Source organism: Pyrgilauda ruficollis, unplaced genomic scaffold, assembly GCF_017590135.1.
Source record: "Pyrgilauda ruficollis isolate IOZ18807 unplaced genomic scaffold, ASM1759013v1 scaffold92, whole genome shotgun sequence".
Classification (NCBI taxonomy): Eukaryota; Metazoa; Chordata; class Aves; order Passeriformes; family Passeridae; genus Pyrgilauda; species Pyrgilauda ruficollis.
Window position 1 is genome coordinate 504,781 of NW_024531266.1, and position 19,455 is coordinate 524,235.

Sequence of the window (19,455 nt, forward strand, 5' to 3'; positions counted from 1 at the left end):
TTCTAACCAAATATGTCTTTGGTGGTTGCAGCTAAACCAGTTTAACATCTCCATTCTGGCTTTTTCAGGGTTTTACTCTTATAGAACTGCATACATGCTTGAACACCCTGGTGCCAACCTGTTGGTCTGTCTAAGTTTTAGTAACTCATGAGCAGTGTATTCTTAGTTGTTTTTGAGCTGTTCTGGAAATGTTTTTAAAAATGTTTATGTTTAAACTATTACAGTTTTTTAGCTCTCTACCTTTTCATTCCCATCTTTTTTTTTGCCCCTTTTCATCTTTTCATTTCCTCCTAAGGTCAATCCTGAGAAGAAAGTGGCATGTTAACCTAATTCAGCAAGACATTCTCTTGTGCTTGAAGTCTTGTGCTGTTAATTTTTCTGTTGGATTTGGACGTGTTCATACAAGTGTTTCTTGTACATATTCTAGACATATCTGAGTCAATAAAGTAATTTGCTAAGGGCATCTCTAGATCCAGGAGTGCTTTTACTTCAGAAAGGTGGCATGGTCTCTTTGCCTTTTTCATGGCAATTTTATGTAGTCTGTGGTGTTTTCAGTGATGTAAAGGACCTGAAAAATATATTAATGTGGATGGTAGTTTTGCTGTTAAAAGGTTCATTTGTAAAAGTCCGAAAGAATCTGTCACAAGGTTTGAGATATGGTACTGCCTGGAAGGTGAACTGTTAAAATTTAACAGTTTCGTTTTATTAATTGCCATTTGTGCTTATACTTAAGAATTTCTCAGCCTTCTAAGTCACAGGTGACAATTTTAATGTATAAAACACCGTCGTCCAAACTTATTAATGGGGTTTCTTCCCTTTTAGGTTTGGTATTCACCCTGTGGCTGGCCGTATGCCTGGTCAGCTGAATGTACTGCTAGCAGAGGCTGGTGTTCCCTATGATATTGTACTGGAAATGGATGAAATCAATGAAGACTTCCCAGGTTAGCACATGTGCCATAAGCTTCCAGTAGACTGGGTGATTTATTTGATTCTGTTTTTGCACTACATGAGGATTTTAACAATAGAAAGTCAAGAAGTCAAGCCATCCAGTTTCTCCTTGTAGAGGACTAGAGGTCTTTTTTGGTGGGGGGGAGGAAGGGGGAGCTTTTTTTTAGTTGCTTGTAGCTGTGAAGTAAATGGCAAATGCTGTATCTTTATTATCTCTGTTACAGCCCCATCCTTGCAGAGGAAAATTATTATTCTTTAGGTCGCTTATTGTTGATGACTTGACCCTCTCATGTACTGCAAACCTGTACAGATTGTACTGGCAACTTCTTGCCTTTTTATATCTTTATTTAAAAGGCAGAAGGTTGCTGCTAAAGGTTTTTCAGAAGAATATTCAAAAGAAAAGCCAGGCACAAACAAATTAAAGAGATGTGTGTATTCAACCACATTTAAATATCAAAAGGTTTTAAATTTTGTGTGGTCTAATGAGTCCCTTGGGGTTGGACTGTGGATGTGTATAGTTTGTTAGAGGTAGCTGGCAGCACATTGAACTCTCACATAGAATTTTCTGAAAAGTTTGTAAAATACTTGTGGGAATGCTTAACCATTAGGGGTCCTTCTGCCTAGAATGTGCATCAGCCTCAGTGTTTCAATTTCAGGTTAATTTTTCATCAGTGTTATTTTCTTTGTCTTGCTGCAGAAACTGACTTGGTCCTTGTAATTGGTGCAAATGATACAGTTAATTCAGCAGCTCAGGAAGATCCGAACTCTGTCATAGCTGGAATGCCAGTTCTTGAGGTCTGGAAGTCCAAACAGGTGAGATTAACGAAGCTGAATTATCACCTATCTTTAGCAAGCTTTTAAAAACATGGCTTGTAGGATGAACTAACAGGATTCTTCCACTATTCTGGTTTCCACAAGAAGCTTTTCTCCAAGTTGTCCAACAAAATGGGCAGTGCTTTGCAAGTGTGATGCACTGTTAATGATTTTAGAATCATCATCATCATCAAGTGCTTTAGTGAGACCAATGATGACTGCAGTAGAAAGATCAATTAGAGTGCTTCTACTAGAATGTGATTAGAATAAATGGTGGTCTGCTTACATCACAGCCCTGAAACATTTCTGTACTAATACCTGTTTTGTTAAGTTTATAGTTGACAACTTTAATACTGAGGTGGAAATACAAGAATGAACAATATGCTTAAATAAAATAATAATTAATAATTTAAAACCAACAAACCCCCGCAAAAAACCCAAACAAAACACCAAAAAAATGTATGGCTGAGGCAAGTAGAGCACTTAGACTGTCCAAGTTGAACCAACAGTTTAGTTACCTTAACAGTTTTGCTCTGATCTAAAGTACATACACTTGTGTTTCCTTGGTGTGAAATCTTTGATACTTTGTTCTGAATGCAGTCCTGGCCTCAGTTGTTGTGTGGGTTATCCATTCAAATACTCAGTCACAGGCATATACATTTATCAGCAGTGTATGTTGCTATATATTGCAATTTGAGAAATAAAAATGGACACAGTTAAGGTAAAGTTAACTAATTTGACACTTAATAGGTAAAACTGGCTGATTTTTTTTTAATGTCTCATGTCTGTAGTAATACAGATGAATACTAAAGAGATTGTTGCACAAGTATTGATGTGAACACTTATCTGAATTTAATTGCTATCAGGGAATTGGACACTTCAAAATTAAAGTCTCAAAACCCTTCAATGCTACAGTCATCAGTAGACATGCTTGCTTTGACTTTATTACATCGAATAAAGTAAATGCATGTGCAATATCCACAATCTCTTAATCTGAAATATAGCACTGTTTTTAACAACAAAATGTTCCTGAAATTGATCTGGATATCTATTTTTCTGCTATATTAAAATTTGAAATACATTTTCATAGAGTGAGCACCCTGTTTTGGTCAGAGGTTTCTCTTTATTTGTGGAGGTTGGTTTTGTGTTGCCTTTGTGGAAGTGTGGTCGCTGTGCTTTGCTCTTTCAAACGTGAACTCTTTATGTGCAGGTCATTGTAATGAAGAGATCTCTGGGAGTTGGTTATGCAGCGGTGGATAATCCCATCTTCTACAAGCCCAATACTGCCATGTTGTTGGGAGATGCTAAAAAGACCTGTGATGCCCTGCAGGCCAAAGTCAGGGAATCGTACCAAAGCTAAATACTGATTTATATTCTGCTCATATTTCCGACTACAGTTTTGTCACAGAGGTCACAGAAAATGAGAGGTGGAAGAATCTCTCAATGTCCTAAGGCAGCTGGCTTTTGGAGAAGACTGCATTGACTCCTAGGAGATGTAGTTCAGTCAGGGGATATAGACTTTTCTAAAAAGATGGGCAGATTAGCCCTTCAAACTAAATCTCCAATGAGACAATGCATAAAAGAATGAAAATGTTCTTTTTAAGGTCAACATTGTGCTGTTACAAGAAGGAACTAATAACTCACACCCATCTTTAAGTAGTTACTGACTTCCTCCTCCTTACTGTCTGTACTTCTGTCATGGAAATTCACTAAAAAATACTGTGCCAAAACTGTATTCAGTCTTATCATCAAAGCTGTTTTTTGGCTGGTATGGACAATGCAACTGTTGATTTCATCAAAACTTAAAAATAAATTTCAAACAGATGCGAGCAGAAGCAAGTCCTTGCATGTCCCTTCAAACTCAGGACATTCTCTGAAATAGATATGTACATGATGTGAGATCTTAGCATAATGTTCTTTTTCTTTTGGGGATTGTATGGATGCTGTGAATCAGGAACATTTTAGGAAAGTCACTTTTCTTTAAAATACGGTTCCACTTTTTATGGTGCACACATATGTTAAATGAAACACAGGATATCAGGCACTTGCCAAGTAATCTTCAAGTCTGACAAGGAAATGTGCATTTACTTGCGCTGCTTACCTATTTTAAGCAGCTGCTAAATTCTCCATCATTTCCAGTCGTTGCCTTTTTAAGTGTCTGAGAAAGACTATGGTCCAGTTCTGCACAGGCAGAATGTCTTGCATACCTGATCTGTTCACAGAATTTGGACCACAGTGTTTCAGTTTATTCACTTAGTTTTTAATTGTACTTACTACTTTAGTAGTAGTGATGCTTTCTTGTGATGCTGAAAAAACCACGTTTGAACTCTCACTGTCTATTCTGTTCTTGTGAGATCCCACCTGGATTGCTGTCTTCAGCTCTGGGGCCCCCAACACAAGAAAGATGTTGACCTGTTGGAACAAATCCAGAGGAGGCCACTAAGCTGATCACAGGCTCTGAGCACCTCTGCTGTGAGCACAGGCTGAGAGAGCTGGGATGCTCAGCAGGGAGCAGAGAAGGCATCGGTGACACCTTGTAGCACCTTCCAGTACCTAAAAGGGGCCCCAAAGAGTGCGGGAGAAGGATTTTTCACATGGGCATGTAGTGACAGGACAGAGGGGAATGGCTTCAGACTGACAGAGGACAGGTTTAGACTAAATGTTAAATTCTTTGCTGTGAGAGTGGTGAGGCTCTCACAGTAAAGAAGGGTTCCCAGAGAAGCTGTGGATGTCCCATCCCTGGAATTGCTCATGACCAAGGCTGTATGGGGCTCTGAGCAGCCTTGTCTAGTGGAAGGCTCCCTGCCCATGGGATTCCAATTGCACCTGGATGGTCTTTAAGGTCCCTTACAACCCAAGCCATTCTATGCTTCTATATTTAAGATGCTGGAGTTCATTAGAATTATTCTAAATAAATAAGCTATTATTGGGACAGCAAAGACACATACTAAACTTAAAAGCCAGTGTTTTGATTGTTTGACTTTTCACTAATCTAATTAAAAGCCTGTTTAATTCCCATAAGTCCAGCAAATTTAAATTATGACATAGATTGCTGTTTTGTTTTTTTATTTTAGTAAGTATCCTCAACTGAAATTCAAATATTTGCCTAATAACATGGATTTGTCATAGTTCCATAATGATATAGCAGCTGTCCATGGTGAAAAGGCAAAATAGAAATCACTGTCTTTGTGTTAGAGAAGACAAACTATTTTGAAGAAAGTCTTGAAATTAATGCATCTTGGTTAAGAAAACAAACATTATTACACCATGCATAGAGACCTCATATAAAATACAGCATTTCTTCTTGGCTACCTCTGTTTTTATGTGAAGATCGCTTAAAACACAGATTTTGAACAGGTAATACATTAAAAATGTAACAATATACAGCAGATCTATCATTTTTGCAGATCTCTTTTCTATGATTTGACATAAAATTTTTCATGCAAGCACTAATATGTTGTATACTGCAGGAAAAGGCTTGTAATTTAATTTTAATTTAAAACACTGTGACAGCTATATTTGAATGTGGCATGTATAGCCTCTCAATTTCATTGCATTCAACTTTTCCTTCAGGTCTATAAAAATAGGAGGGAAATTGGAGAAGAGGGAAGACAAAAAATTAATTCTCCATCTCCCTCCCAGTTAAGCAAAATAAAAAAGGGGGATATGGAGGGATTTAACATGCTAAAGCATTAATTTTTGTCTTGTCAAACTTGAAGTATCCAGCTGCAGTACACATCATGTGCGTTCATAGATAGCTAATAAAAGATCTAGCTTTTCTTTAAAAAATAGCATATGGGGGAGGGGGAACACTTTTTCATTTGTACTCGGAGAAAAACCCCATTCTGTTACTTTGGATCAGTAGTACCATGGTTCTCTTTAACATGTGCTTTACCATGGAACAATAGATAATTGCTGAAGTGCTAATAAAAAGTCAGTTATTTTTCTCTGTTGTTCACTGTGTTTGTTTTCTCCTCTTGTTTTTCCTGAGTAGTTAAGGTTACTTTTGAAAGTTAAAAAAATCAAGCTGCCACCAAAGGATGTTGACAATGAAGTCTGTAGTGAATGGAAATCATAATAAAATATTCTTTTTCTTTGTTCTTTTCTAATTGCATTGGTTCTTTACATTTTTTCATTTTAGGTATGACTGTCACTTGGCTATAGTAACTTCACTTAGCTTTTCTAGTAAATGAAAAGGGTTAGACAACTGAGAGTGATTGAACAAGATATGAATTGCTTTTTCAAGATTAAAGAAGATAAAAGCTATACTAACTGACTGGTCTGAGTAAATTTTCCAGTGGCTGCAGTGTGAGATGAATACTATCCCTTTGAGCCAGGTACCATATAGATTTGCTTCTGCTGTTTTTTAGTTCTACAAGACTGTTGAGTTAATTGCTGTGATGATTTTAGTTTCTACCTTCAAAGTGAGTGATAAGTGAATAATTTTAGCCATCTGACAGTCTGTTCAGTAATATCACAAGTCTGACATGCAGCTTCCATGTTTTCCTCAAGTTTTGGTGAAGCCCAGACTGGAGGTCTCTTCCAGAGGCTGCAGCCTGGCATTGGCTCATGAAGTAACATGTCTTCTCTCTTGATGGAAAAAGGGAAGCATATACAGAGAGCCTGTGGGTTTGTACTGTGACAGAGGGTAAAGATCTAGCCTATGTCCTGTGGATCTGACTGCTGCTTTGAAGATTTTCCTCTCTCTACTCTATCTCCAGCTTCTTATTATCACCCAAGAGGTGTTTGCTCTAGCCTGACTCAAGCAGGCTATGAAAATCTGATCTCAGGTCATGGCAAAGCAGTGCAGCAAGAACGAGAGTATGCAGGACACTTGTCTCTGTTCAGCTGTGGAGCTTCTGCAGTTTGCAGTGTGGGTCCATGACTCACTAAGAACTTTAATCTTTGCTTTTTTTTAAAAAAAATGTATTTCTTTTAATACAAATTGTTACAGTACTAAAGCTACAGAGAAATTTAGTTTGGAAAGATCTGCTAATTTGGGCAAGTTCTGTGCTGAAAACAGATCCAATTTGATTAGATTGGTACCGGCTTTCATTTGAACTTCTTGGTGGAGATGTCAGCCTCCCTGTTGTTACAGTGTTCAATTCTTCCAGTTGGGAACAAATGATTTTTTTTTTTAATTGTAATTGGAATTTCCTTTTCAACTGTAATTAGAATTTCCTTTACAGGAATTGTCTGTAACATCAGGAGACCAATTTGCTCAGCTGTCTCAGTGTCCAGCAGCACTTCATACCCTTTAGCAGGCTGATGTTCTCCCCCATCTCTGGAATGCATTAATTGTGCAAGCATCCAGCCCCCTCTGCAATACCCACCTGGTGTTCTTATCTTAGACAAACCACACTGAACATCAGAGGAGGCTGAAAGGGAGGGGATGCGTGGGGGGAAGATGGACTGAAAACAGAACTGAAGCCCAACTACCTTTCATCATTTTTCCACTCTTCTTGAGCCAGATACTTATTTAGATCAGAAATTAAATTTATAAAATATGGTATTTCGAAGAAAGACAGTTCTTACTTTCTGTACTGAGAAGTACAAATTTTTTTGTGCTGTTAAATTGGCTTTGAAATTTTACTGTTTACAAAATGACAAGGTTTACAAAATTACAAGGTTTCCATTATGTGATCTGTCAATCTGTCTCTCAGATTCTTGCTTTAGTATATGATGTGGTTTCTAAAATTCCAATCTAATATGTCACATGTACCCCACTATGTTGGTATCATGCAGCAAGCATCATGATCCATTCAAACAGAGAAACTGGGGACTGAACCTGCTTCTGTATTTAAGTTTGAATAAAAATTCCAGCATTTGGAGTTTTATCCACTTGCTAAGTTTTGGATTCTGTTGCAGGGCACTGTTGGAGCACACAAACCTGGATGGTTTTGAAACTAAGCTAGAACATATATTAGCACCATGAAGGAACATTTAGTCTGTAGGACTAAGATTAGAGGTCATCCATAGTAAACATCCTCAAACAGATAGAAATGGATTTCATATCCTCATCAGAGAAGGCCTTGTTTGCTAGGTTTGTTTTTAGAGTGCCATTTGAGGTAGTCTTCCAGATCTGCAGTGCATGAGAAACAATAAGGGGATATATTTCAGTGTCTTCCATTCTAAGGCTCAGTTATTTGTAGTAAGTAAATGGAACATTTAAATTCAAAGAAACACACAAAATCAAGAGTGTTTTGCACTACCAGCACATGTGAGTTTTTGTGTATGCTTTCAAATGCTACAGGAAAACTTTACAAAAGGGGATTTGAGCAGTAGGAAATCTGTTCTGTACCTAAGAAGTGGAGTTCAAATACTCATTTCATAAGACTTGCAATGAGTATTGTTCCATCAATATGATTAGTGTGGGGTGGTTTATGAATAAACAAATTACAAAGCTTGCATAATCCAACTGCTCTGCAGCTGCCCAGAGGATATATTGCATTGCTGTCTTAGGCTGTTGTGATACAAGGCTCTTCCTGAGAGGAAAATACATAATTAGATGTTTCCATAAATGGAGCTTGTAATATTTCAAGCTCTAAGTTATCAAAAAGATGATTTTTTTGAGCAGCAGAAACAATCCTAAAATACTAATTTAAAGTATTAGTATTACTTGAGAAATTAAGGGACTAATTTATAGCCCTTATTCCAAGGTGATCATCCTAATGTCTTCTAAGGAAAGAGCGTTTTCTCCAGTTGCAATGATTGTGAGGAATGTTAGCTAATGAGAAGACAGTGATCAGGAAAAAGTGTTAGAGGAAACAACTATTCTGCTTTGTCTTTTTCACTTTTGCCTGGAGACACATTTTCCTTGAGAATGAATGGGATCATATTCTTCAACTGAACATATGAAGAGGTAGCTTTGTGTTCTTCCTTTAATGACAGTTCATCAGTTTTGTTTTACCCCATACACTCCTGGGCTAGACGTAGGCCTCTACATCACTTTGAAACCTGGCACTTCAGAGTCCAATTTTCTGCACAGCATATATAAATTACATGTTAATACCCATTTTTACTCGCTTATTAGAGAAATGATTGTGTAAATTCTACATTACTAATTTTTGAATTCACACCTCTTGACATTTTTTTGAACTCCTTAGACTGTACTTCTGCAAAACAGTTTTAATTGGAAAAGGATATGGAAAATAGCTGTTAAACCTTATTTATCTACAACTGTTTTTAGAATATTATGTAAATAAGGTACAAAATATGTCTGTTAATCATTTTGATAAGAAGGTCAAAATGGGCCAGAAAAGGGGAAGAGAATTATATGCCAGAGAATTAAAAGAGTCATGCTGTAAAGATCAAACCTCACAAGTAAGTGTGGCTTGAAATTAAGGTTATACATGATGCGGTTCTGTTAGATGTGCTAAGGATGATATTTACTAAGTATGATGTTTTGCAATTAGACATGATACTGTGAAAAAGGCCCTGTCTGTCTCCTGACCATTTTTTTCCTGTCCCTTGTTGACAAAACCCCATAAAACTGGTTATTATCCAACCATTTCCCTATGAAAGGAAGCAACAAAGGAACTGGAGGAAAGAACTGAAGGGGCTTCACACTCAATAAGAAGTGTCTTCTGAAAAAAGATTGAGGTTGAACTCCAGCACAGCATGAAATTAAGTTATTCTATTACATGGTCAGTCTAACCCATAATTTAAAAAAATCCCTAACAGAAGGGAAACTAACAGCTAATGAACATAAAAAGCTCAAGCAGATGTTAAAGCTGTCTCATGCAGTAATAACTAGCAGTTGCCTATTCCCCTTATTAAAATATTACAGATGTGGGTAAGAAAAGCCATTTAATTTTCTGATTTTACATTCTCAGAAGCTCATTTTTGTTGTGGAGCATGGAACAATGAATTTCAGTGTTCAAGAGTTTTATGGTGGATTTGTTGATGTACAGACACAACACAGGAAGTCTCTAATCAACATCAACAATCCTTATTTTTCACTATAATTTTGTCTCCCAAAATAATAATTGAATAATTAAATGTTAATTTAGTGAACCATATAATTTGGTGTGATTAAATTGTATCTGAATTTTGAAACCTGAAAAAAAAGTAAAATATGCCAACAATGTGCTATGTAATGCTATAATTTTCATGTCATATTGCTGATACCACACTGACTTATTTTTTTAACTTTTCAGAGATATTATAAGCCACACTTTATACTTGGTTAATTTGATCTGTGAAAAGTGTTAAGCTGATCCATGGAGCTGCTGAACTTTGGCTGTAGATCTCAGAACCACTTTCTTTTTTTTTTTTTTTTTTTATTTTCCCCTGCAGGATGATATAGCAAGTAGCATCTGTTGCCTTTTTACCTATTCATTCCATTTTGTGTTCTGTGAGAAATTATCATGATATTTTGTACTTAAATGCTAACTCTTTCTGAGGCATCTACTTTCTGTTGTCCACCTCGGGAACTAGTCATCTTGGCAAGTTTTTTATGGAGTTATTCTTACAGGAAACCCTACAATAGCCCCACCTTACTGCCCTGTATCTCTAACTCTGCTGCCAGTTTTAGAAAAGAGAAGAAACTTCCCATTTCTTCTGGACCAGCAGTGGTGGTTGTTCCTAAAATGTTACTTGCCCAGTGCCCCTTTGTCTTTACAGTGAGGGTGGTGAGGCACTGGCACAGGTAGCCCCTTATGTTCATTACAGCCTGGATGGGAGATGATATGAGTGAGAAGCTTGTTTTAATGTGGAAACATGCCCTAGTGTATTGTGTTACTTTGGGACTACATAGTATTCATGTTAGACATACGTTGCAATTTCTCAGTTTGTTAAAATTAATTTTGTTAAAAGCTTAAGTAAAACAATATTGGGATGATGTTGAGGTGACTGAAGACCAAAATACAGTTTGAAAACCTTAGTGTAAAAAATGGTGCAACACTGCACATAAAAAGCCTTGCTTTGGTTATCCTGCAGATGTGTTGGATTGATATCCCTAATGAATTGCAATGCATCCCTCTGAATAAGAAGGAGACATCTGAAATTTTATGTTCTTTGCTGATGACATGAGAAATGAGAAAACTTTCAAGAGGGGCTGATTTTGACTGTTGTAACAGTCAATTCTCTTTCAGTCTATTCAGGGACCAGTTCTGTGGCTTTGGGCTGAACAGTTAAATCTCAGTGTTTGGAGGGGTGTGATATCCTTCCATCTCAGAAAATGTACAATGGCTTACAAACAGCAACCATTTTTTAAATAAAGTAAGTAGTAGCCTTAGCAACACATTGTTTCTGTGCATGCATTCTTCTCAAAATAATTGTTTTCAAAATTGTCAGCTCTTAAAAAGAGAAAGAAAAAGGCTGGATCTTTTGCCAGCCAGAACCTGGAACACATATAGTCTACAGACTGGTCCCATGCTGCTCTTGTGTTTGTAAGGTGGTATTCTACATTCTACCCTTAGATCTTAATAATCCTGTAGCAGATGCTTCTGTGGATAAGATAACTACTCACTCCAAATAGCTGCAAAAGCTTTTTAGCCTACTTGTCTCTTTAATTTAGGAGTAAGTTCTAGTATATGAAAGACATATATATGAGGAGATGTTTTGATATAATTGTTTCTGCAGACAATGCTTTTCTTTCCTCAAAAAAAAAAAAAAAAAAAAAAAAAAAATCCCACACCAATGAGGTGCAAAAGTTAGTATTTGAGCCTTAGTTTTCAACCAATATCTTTTTTATTCTATCCTCAAAATATACTGATTTGACTCTTGTCCAGACTTACCTAATATATTACAAAGTTAGGACAGGGAAGTATGTCAGGTTTTGATCAGTTTGACATTGGGTTTACCATACCTGAAGACTTATGTTCTTTGCAGGAAATACTGAAGCATTCTGCCAGAGTTTAAATTCATTAATATTTTTCTATTTCTAAGCAGAGTTAGTATCAACTCGCTTTTGTCTATCTAGCTCCAAAGATTGTTTCTCTCATGGCTTTTACTTTTAAGACTAGTTGTAGTTGCCTTGGGAATTATCCTGATGATCTTGCAGCATAAATTTTGATGCATTTTGTGGGTGAAAATTAGTTTTGATAATTTTCTTAATTGTCTATGTTTTGTGTTGGAGGAGGTGGCCATAGTTTGTAGGAAAAAAAGCATGGGAAAGGATTGCTGTGCTTTGCAAGCAATTAAATTGTGTTGAATACAAATATAATAGGAAGGAAGCAGAGACAAGTAGGACTTGGGTATCTAAACCATCTTTTTTACCAAAAATATTTTGGTGTTTTTATAAGAAAATTTCCACAAAATAAAGAAGATACTTTATCCAGCCTAAATTTGATGCTGTATCCAAAAATGTCTGTGCTCTTTATAGGAGGTACTTGTTATTCCAGAATTCACAAGCTTTCAAAAAAAAAAAAAAAAACCAACAACCCAAAAAACCAAAAAGAAAAAGACATTTAAGAAATGTAAATGTTGAGATGTTTATATATGACATTCATGTTTTCTGATTAATGAGTAGATAAACCATTATCCCCATACTGGATTGTATTCGCTGTGAAGAAAATATTTTCATCATCCCAAAACAAGCGATGATGGAAAAGAAAGGCCCTTAATAACAGACCTTTCTTTCCTTAATAACATACCTTTCTGAGCAGGGCAGTCCCAGTTTGCCTCTTGTCTGCCCTGTGATGGTAGCATTAGTTTACAAGAGGACTTATGATCTTTGTCACCCAACCACCACTTAAGTGTTTAGGGTATGGAACAGGAGTCCCACAAAATAAGAAGACCTTTAAAGTCCAATGTTTTGCCATCATTTATTGAAATCCTGTAGAAATAAATACTGTTGAGGTCTAAACAGTGGGAGTAGAGTGCTTTGCATATGTTGCAGTATGTTGTCAAAACCTATGTTTCAGCAGATATGTATCTCCACAAACACATTTTGCTCAATTATCCAAGACTTTTATATATGTTGCTGCCTGGTTGCATATTTAGAGAGTTTTTTTGAAAGCTTTTTCCAGAAACATCAGTTAGGTTGCTTTGGCTTAGCTTGTACTTGCATTACCACTGAGAATTAACCTCGTGCAGAATGTGTAATGGAGCAGCTATGGCATTGTCTTCTGAAAAAGACCTTTCCATCTTGGTGGGTTGGTTGTTGCTATTGTTTGGTGGTCTGCTGTTGTCATAACAGACTAAAAATGAAAGGGAGAGTTGACATCTTTTATTAGGCAACTGCTGCAGTTGGGAAAAGAATAGACACATTTTTTCAGCCCTCATTTTCTTCCTCTAGTCAGAAATGGCCTTGTACTTAGCTTTGAAGTGTGCTTAGCTTGAAATATCCTGGTGCTTTTCCAAGCTATATTGTTAGGTCTTACATTATTTCTTCTTGCAAAACTTGCTTTCCATGGCACGTCAGGCAAACATTTATAAAATTTCTTACTGTTGTGGGATCTAAAATTATTGCACAATAATATTATATATCTAAATATATCTAGTATGTTTTTTTCCTGGTATTTATTCTTAAATGATTGCCTGTTTTTCTTTTTTTCTAGCAGAAATATTTGTTAATCTTATTGTAAATCCCAACATCTTTAAAATAAAGTAAATAAATAAGAATTTAATTAAATAAATAATAATTTAAAATGGAATGCATGTGTTTCTATTGACACAGCAAAATTAATCTTGTTCCTGTAAGTAAGCAACAGCAAATAAAAGAGTATGTGCATGCATGGTAAATAGGTATAGATGAGATTTCAATACAAGAAAAAAGGGCAAAATTTTTAAAATACTGTATGGTTTTTTGGTCTTTGATGTCTTTCACACTAGAGTACTTGATTTGAACATTTTATTAAATATATCTTTAAAGTTAACTGAAACACTTCAGCCTCTTACAGAATTACATATCTTGTAGTCTATCATTACTTACCTGGATCATTGCATCCAACCATAAACCTTGCACTCATCCATATCTCTAAGTGACACATAGTAGTTTTCATGACACAAATAGTAGCTGCCTTTTGATAGGGCCTGGTTTGCTTTTCTGTGCTGTGTTCTTTTTCACTGAGTTCTGGGGATAAGAACAACAGCAAGGTCTAAGTCCCTGATGCTTTGACTGGGCCTTGTGCTTGTGACTCCAGAGTGTCCAGGCGGAAGATCTGCCCATGCCCATGCCCATGCCCATCTTCTCTGATGTATAGATTCTGCCCATGTGATACTATTGTGAGTAGTGCTCAGGAAAACAGATTAATGAGATTATTTCCTAGATCTTTATGTAACCATCTCTTCTGAAAATGTTAGTATGAAAATGCTTGATTTTTGAGCTCATAAAGGTGAGGCTGAATGTAGTTTTTGAATATGAAAATACCCCATAACAGAATAGACAATACCCAGGAAAAATGTCTAATGCAGCATCTGTGTTCCATTTCCTAGTCCTAGAGTAGTCTTGCTGGAATTTTTTAGACACAATCTCTAATATGCCTTCTCATTTCAGCTGCGGGGTTTTTTTTTGAGAGTATTCTATGCAGCAATTTTGCTGCATAGAATTTATTCTATTCTATGCAATTTTGAGAATTGATGACTATCACAGACAGGTAGCAAATTTCATCAGACTGCCTTTGGGAAATCAATTTTCATTCTGCCTTTTTGAGGATTAAAACTAGCTGCAAAATAAATAGCCTTGCAGTCAAATTCCACTGCTAACCTGAACATCAAAATCCTCATTTAAATGTGGTCTGGGCTATTTCTGTGCCTCCCTAATCCTTGTGTCAGTCTCCCACGTGATTTTTCTTGTGAGGGCCTTGAAGAAGTTCTTTTCAGTCAGAAAAATTGGTTTGGGCACTTGGGCTAAAGAGGGAGCAGAACAGGGGAAGAAGAAAATTATGGATGCTGGAGCATCGGCCTTGACAGCTGAATGGTAATTGGCTGTACCGGCCACTGGATGTCACTTGTTCCACATAAATACAGCTGAGAAGCTCATTGTCTGGCTGCAGAGAGAATAAATAGTCAGTGTGTCTGTTGGGAACATGCAAATGGTGTCTAAGTGAGCACGGGCAGCAGAATTTTCCTTTCCCTGCCTTATGCTTTTTCATCTGAAAATCAAGAGAGCTTAATCTGAAGCCACATCTTGGAGCACAAGAAGCTTGTGGCTGACTTTTGCTTATGCTACCCTTCTTAAGTTTGGATGCTGGCTTTTCCTGGAATGTGGAGCAGTGAGGCAGCCATCAGGAGGGTCCTATTTCTCCTGCTACAGTGATAGTCTCCATCTCCTTTGTAGCATTAAGAGTGACTTGCACCATAAGTTAAGTCATCAGAGACGTGGTTTGCACAACAGTGCTTTTGATTTCTGTGTGTAGGTTTGCCTTAAAGATGAAAATGTAGAGAAAGATACAGCAAAATCAGAAAAGGAAAAAAAGCAGGAAAAAACCCAAACCAACCAGCCAACCAACAAACCAAACCAAACAAAACCAAACCAACCAAACCAAACAAAAAAACAAACCCAAAAAGAGCGAGAAAAGATAGAAAGGAACAAAGTCCAAGAGGAAATATTCTATTCTTGAGGTAGCGAGATTCACTGCAGAAAAGCTAGCTAAGGAAATTCACGTATTGGAAAAAAATATGTGGGCAATGTCAATACCAGTCAAATATTTACCGTCCTTTTGTGTGTTGGCTTATGTAGTTCCATACATGTAGTTATCTGGTCATGTGCTGTGCAAACAGGATTGTGCATGGATGTAGAGCCCGTCTGTCACCCCCTGAGAGGAGGCTGTAGCCAGGTAGGGTCGGTCTCTTCTCCCAGCTAACCAGTGAGAGGACAAGAGGACACAGTCTTAAGCTGTGCCAGGGGAAGGCTCAGGTTGGACATCAGGAAGAATTTCATCACAGAAGGGTTAATCAGACATTGGGAGGGGCTGCCCAGGGACGTGGTGAAGTCACTTTCCCTGGAGGTGTTTAAGGAAAGACGGGACTGCCTCTCAGTGCCATGGTTTAGTTGACAAGGTGGTGTTGGGTCATGGGTTGGGCTCAATGACCTCAAAGGTCTTTTCCAGCCTAACTGATTCTGTGATTCTGTGCGATTCTGTAATTGCATCATCTACCTGATAACAATCAAAAAACTGTTATACAAGGAGGAAGGGCCTTTTCCTGACTGATCCTCAGACAACTGAGTCAAGTCTTTCACTTAGGTGTCAATGCACATGCAGATAACCCTCAGCCAGAGTACATTGTCCCATCACTTCTTTTCCTGGCTAAATTTTCATCATTCTAGTAAGTACGTAAACTGTGTAAAAGTTTGTATAACTATGTAAAGAAAATACAAATACATTCATTAAATACAAGATGAAGACTTGTAAAATAATCTAAAAGATATAGAATGCATAATATAAATTATATATATATATATATATATATATTATCCCATAGTTAGTGACTTTATGTCAATACAGACTTTCTGTACTGTCAGAATATTATTTTCTACTGAAATGGTTCTTGTCTAGGTGTCAGCTCTTAAAATTTTCCTGGTATTTCTGATGTAGAATGATACTTTGTCCTTAGTGAGGTGAGATCTACCTCTTCAAATGACTTCAGGCTGAGCATGTTCTTCTCATGTGAACTGAGTTCTGACACTGAAGTGTCACTGCATTCTTGGAAATAAAAAAGGAACGCCCAAACAAAATTGTTCCCTGTCATCTGGGAAAAATAATTTTAAAAATCATACAGCGAAAAATCACTTCTAATTTTTATTTCTGACCAAAACTTGTTCAAAATGAAAATATGTGTTGTCGCGTCTTACAAAATTCTGTGCATTTGACTTGAAGAATGGGAGTTCAAATGTAAATCCAATCTAAAAACCAGTAATTATTGTTAATGATTTCCTCCTACTTGTTATTCCCTTGAAACTTATGCATAGGTTCACTTATGCATTGTGCAGTGCATGAACACTGCAGTGATAGTGTCTTTGCAGGGTCCATGAATACATTTTTAATACAATTGTATTCGTATGTTTTTATTGTGTTTTCACCTGCTTGTAATAAATTGCTATCCTGAGGTTTTATTTACTGCTTTGGACAACTTTTAGTTTTTTTACAGCAAGTTATCAAATATCGCAAGTGTGTAAAACTGAAATAGTGATTGTTTCACTTCTTTGTGTTTTCTGCATCTGATGTCATCAGCCATTGAAACCCAAGCAAGGGTCACTGCATTGTAGAGCCTCAGGTAGTTGCTGCTTACCAGCTTTGCTGTTGTTAGTGAATGATTTGTTAAAGAATTGTCTCTTTCCAAGGGTCTTTCAGTGATTACATCTATTATAAAGGAGTTTTGTCTCCTCAGTTCTGTTGTGTCTTAATACTCTTCAGTGAAGTCTGAAGTCCCAGTTTTTCAAGACTCTGTATAGTATAAATTTCCCAACAGCAAATGTTGTCTCTGCCTGGTTATTATAACACCATATTAGATACCAATGGAAACAACAGAGCTTGTTTACTCTTAATTACATACAATTCAAGCAGTGTACAATACAAACCTTTGCTAATTTTGTTTCAACAGTTAAACATATTGGTCAAATTTGGTAAATGATGCCCTAAAGGACTGTGCTATAGATTACAAGAGCTATAGGAGCTTGTAAGCTGCTTTCTGGCACTGAATTTTAATTAAAAATTTGAGGGGACCTTTTATAATCACACACATGTGAGGACTGGAAAAAAAAAAAAGAAAGATTAAAAAATTTACCTTCAGCTTATAGTTGTACACTTTAACATATTTTTTTCTTCTAGCCGCTTTACCACGATATTTCAAATGTTCTCAATGTAATTCAGATAGGGAAGAAGACAGCTAGCTATTTGCATGACAGCTGTTCATGGAGGAAGGCTTTCATGTGCTAGGTCTCCCTCCCTGCTTTCAGTAGGAGCTCTATTCACTGTGATGGCTCCGCTGGTATTCAGTTTTGCGTCTCCTTTCACATTTGGGGAGGGCAGGGGACTGCAGGTAGTTAGTGACATGTATTGTGGTTTCATGTCCTCTCCCTCCACTTGCCTTTTGTCCTCTAAGCAGTGTGGGTTTCACCACAAGCAAGCTATTCCAAGTAGTTTTATTTTGGTTGGGGCTTTTCTGTGCAGCTTTCTAATTCACATGATAAGGAATTTCAGGAACAGGAACAAAAAGGTGGCAGGATTAGTGCATTGTGAAATTTACACTTTGCCCATGCTTTGCTGGATACCTGAGAGACACCTTGCTGGATTTTTATTAATTTACTTGTCTAGGACTCCTATAGGTCTTTTTGTGTTGTGGAGTTAATCAGTTTTAAATTACAGAGGAGTAGACATAAGCAACTTGCTTGTCTTGATTTGTATCAGCTGCTTTCAAAGGAGCACTTCTACAAGTTTGACAGAGTATCTCCTACCTCTGATCCATAATATTGAAAACATAATCTAAGAAAGCATTTCCTAGCTTTAAATTCACATTATGTGAAGTCACAGATTAGTATCAGATTGGTATCAACAGAAACACATGCATATAATGGTACCAAAAATACAGCAGATCCTTAGGCTAGTAGTATTTTTGTCATACAAGAGCCCAGGGCTGTAAATTTTACTACAGTCAGGTTACAGACACTGTAAGTGATGAAATGAAACAGTACCTACTTGAGTTCCTCTTCACACAAACATTTCAAACAAGCTGAGGAAAAATGAGTAATGCATGCATTAGTGTTCTGCAGGCTTATATATTCATTAATTCTTTTAAAGTGTGTGGTGGATCTCCGTGTGAATCATGAGAAAATACCAAGTACTTCCAACCTGTTGAGTGTCAAAAAATGGTATGAAAAACTTATTTAGGTTTTGTTTTGTTCAATATTTTTAAAGTGTGTATGCCTTTGTACTTTAAGCTCCTGATAGGCTATTAATTAAAACAGGATTTTTTCCCTTTTTCAATTCTTCTTTCTTGTACAGCAAATAATGAAGCAGTTTCTACCACTGGCAACTCAGAAAACAAGTAGAGAGAAGGAAAGTTCAGGCGTAATAGTGTAACTAAAAGTCATTTTTCCAAAGGAGATGAGACTATTTTGTTGAGTTCTGGCAAGTATCAAAACTACTCATGTTGGGTACATTTAGGTTCCATGTTACCACCCAGGAAAGCTTTGAATTCCTTGTCCTGATAGACTCAAAATTAAACTGGGGAAAAAAAGTCTTTGCATGGAGTGTGAACATCCTCTGTCAGAGGATCCAGGCTGGTGCGTGACTGTAGCTTAGAGGAAAAAGGTGTCTTGGCTCAGCTGAGCAGAACTCACTTCTCCCACCCTTCTCCCTCCGGTGAGGCAAATTTTAGCCTCAGCTCTGTTACATTTGTGTGAAAGTTCCCTTTGCAGCAGAAAACAGTTTTGACTGTGGGCTCAGGAGGGCAGGCCCAGCTGAGAGCTCCAGGCTGGTGTTAACGCAGCTGAAGCACCTCAGCATCCACACGGACCGTGCGGGTGACCAGCAGGTAACGCTGGATTTCACGCTGCACCTCTGGGCACAGACCTCTTGGGGCTTGAGCCCATGAGGAACCTCTGCCTATAGAGCTGCCAGGGTTTGGAGAGGCGGCATTCCCCCGGCTCAGCACTGGGGTTTGTGAAGGGCAGGCATTCCTTCCAGCGAAACTGTGCAAGCGAAACTGCGCAGATAGACACTCGAACGCATTTCAGTAGGAAAAGTCACATATAGTGCTTTCCCTAATTAAAAAATGTTTATGTGAATAATCTCTTAGGAAAATGGG

The 19,455-nt window shown here is 37.3% G+C and overlaps 1 protein-coding gene across 5 annotated transcripts in view; it reads left to right on the plus strand.

Annotated features, from left to right (window-relative positions):
• NNT (nicotinamide nucleotide transhydrogenase) overlaps positions 1–5,707 on the plus strand; it is a 42,314-nt gene extending 36,607 nt beyond the window's left edge. For all 5 annotated transcript variants that reach the window (XM_041489298.1, XM_041489302.1, XM_041489299.1 and 2 more), the window contains 3 exons: positions 823–941; positions 1,646–1,761; positions 2,972–5,707. In XM_041489298.1, the coding sequence (XP_041345232.1) occupies positions 823–941; positions 1,646–1,761; positions 2,972–3,121 (385 nt within the window). In that variant the 3' untranslated portion in view covers positions 3,122–5,707. The remainder of the gene's footprint in view (positions 1–822; positions 942–1,645; positions 1,762–2,971) is intronic.
• The last annotated feature ends 13,748 nt before the right edge of the window (positions 5,708–19,455 follow it).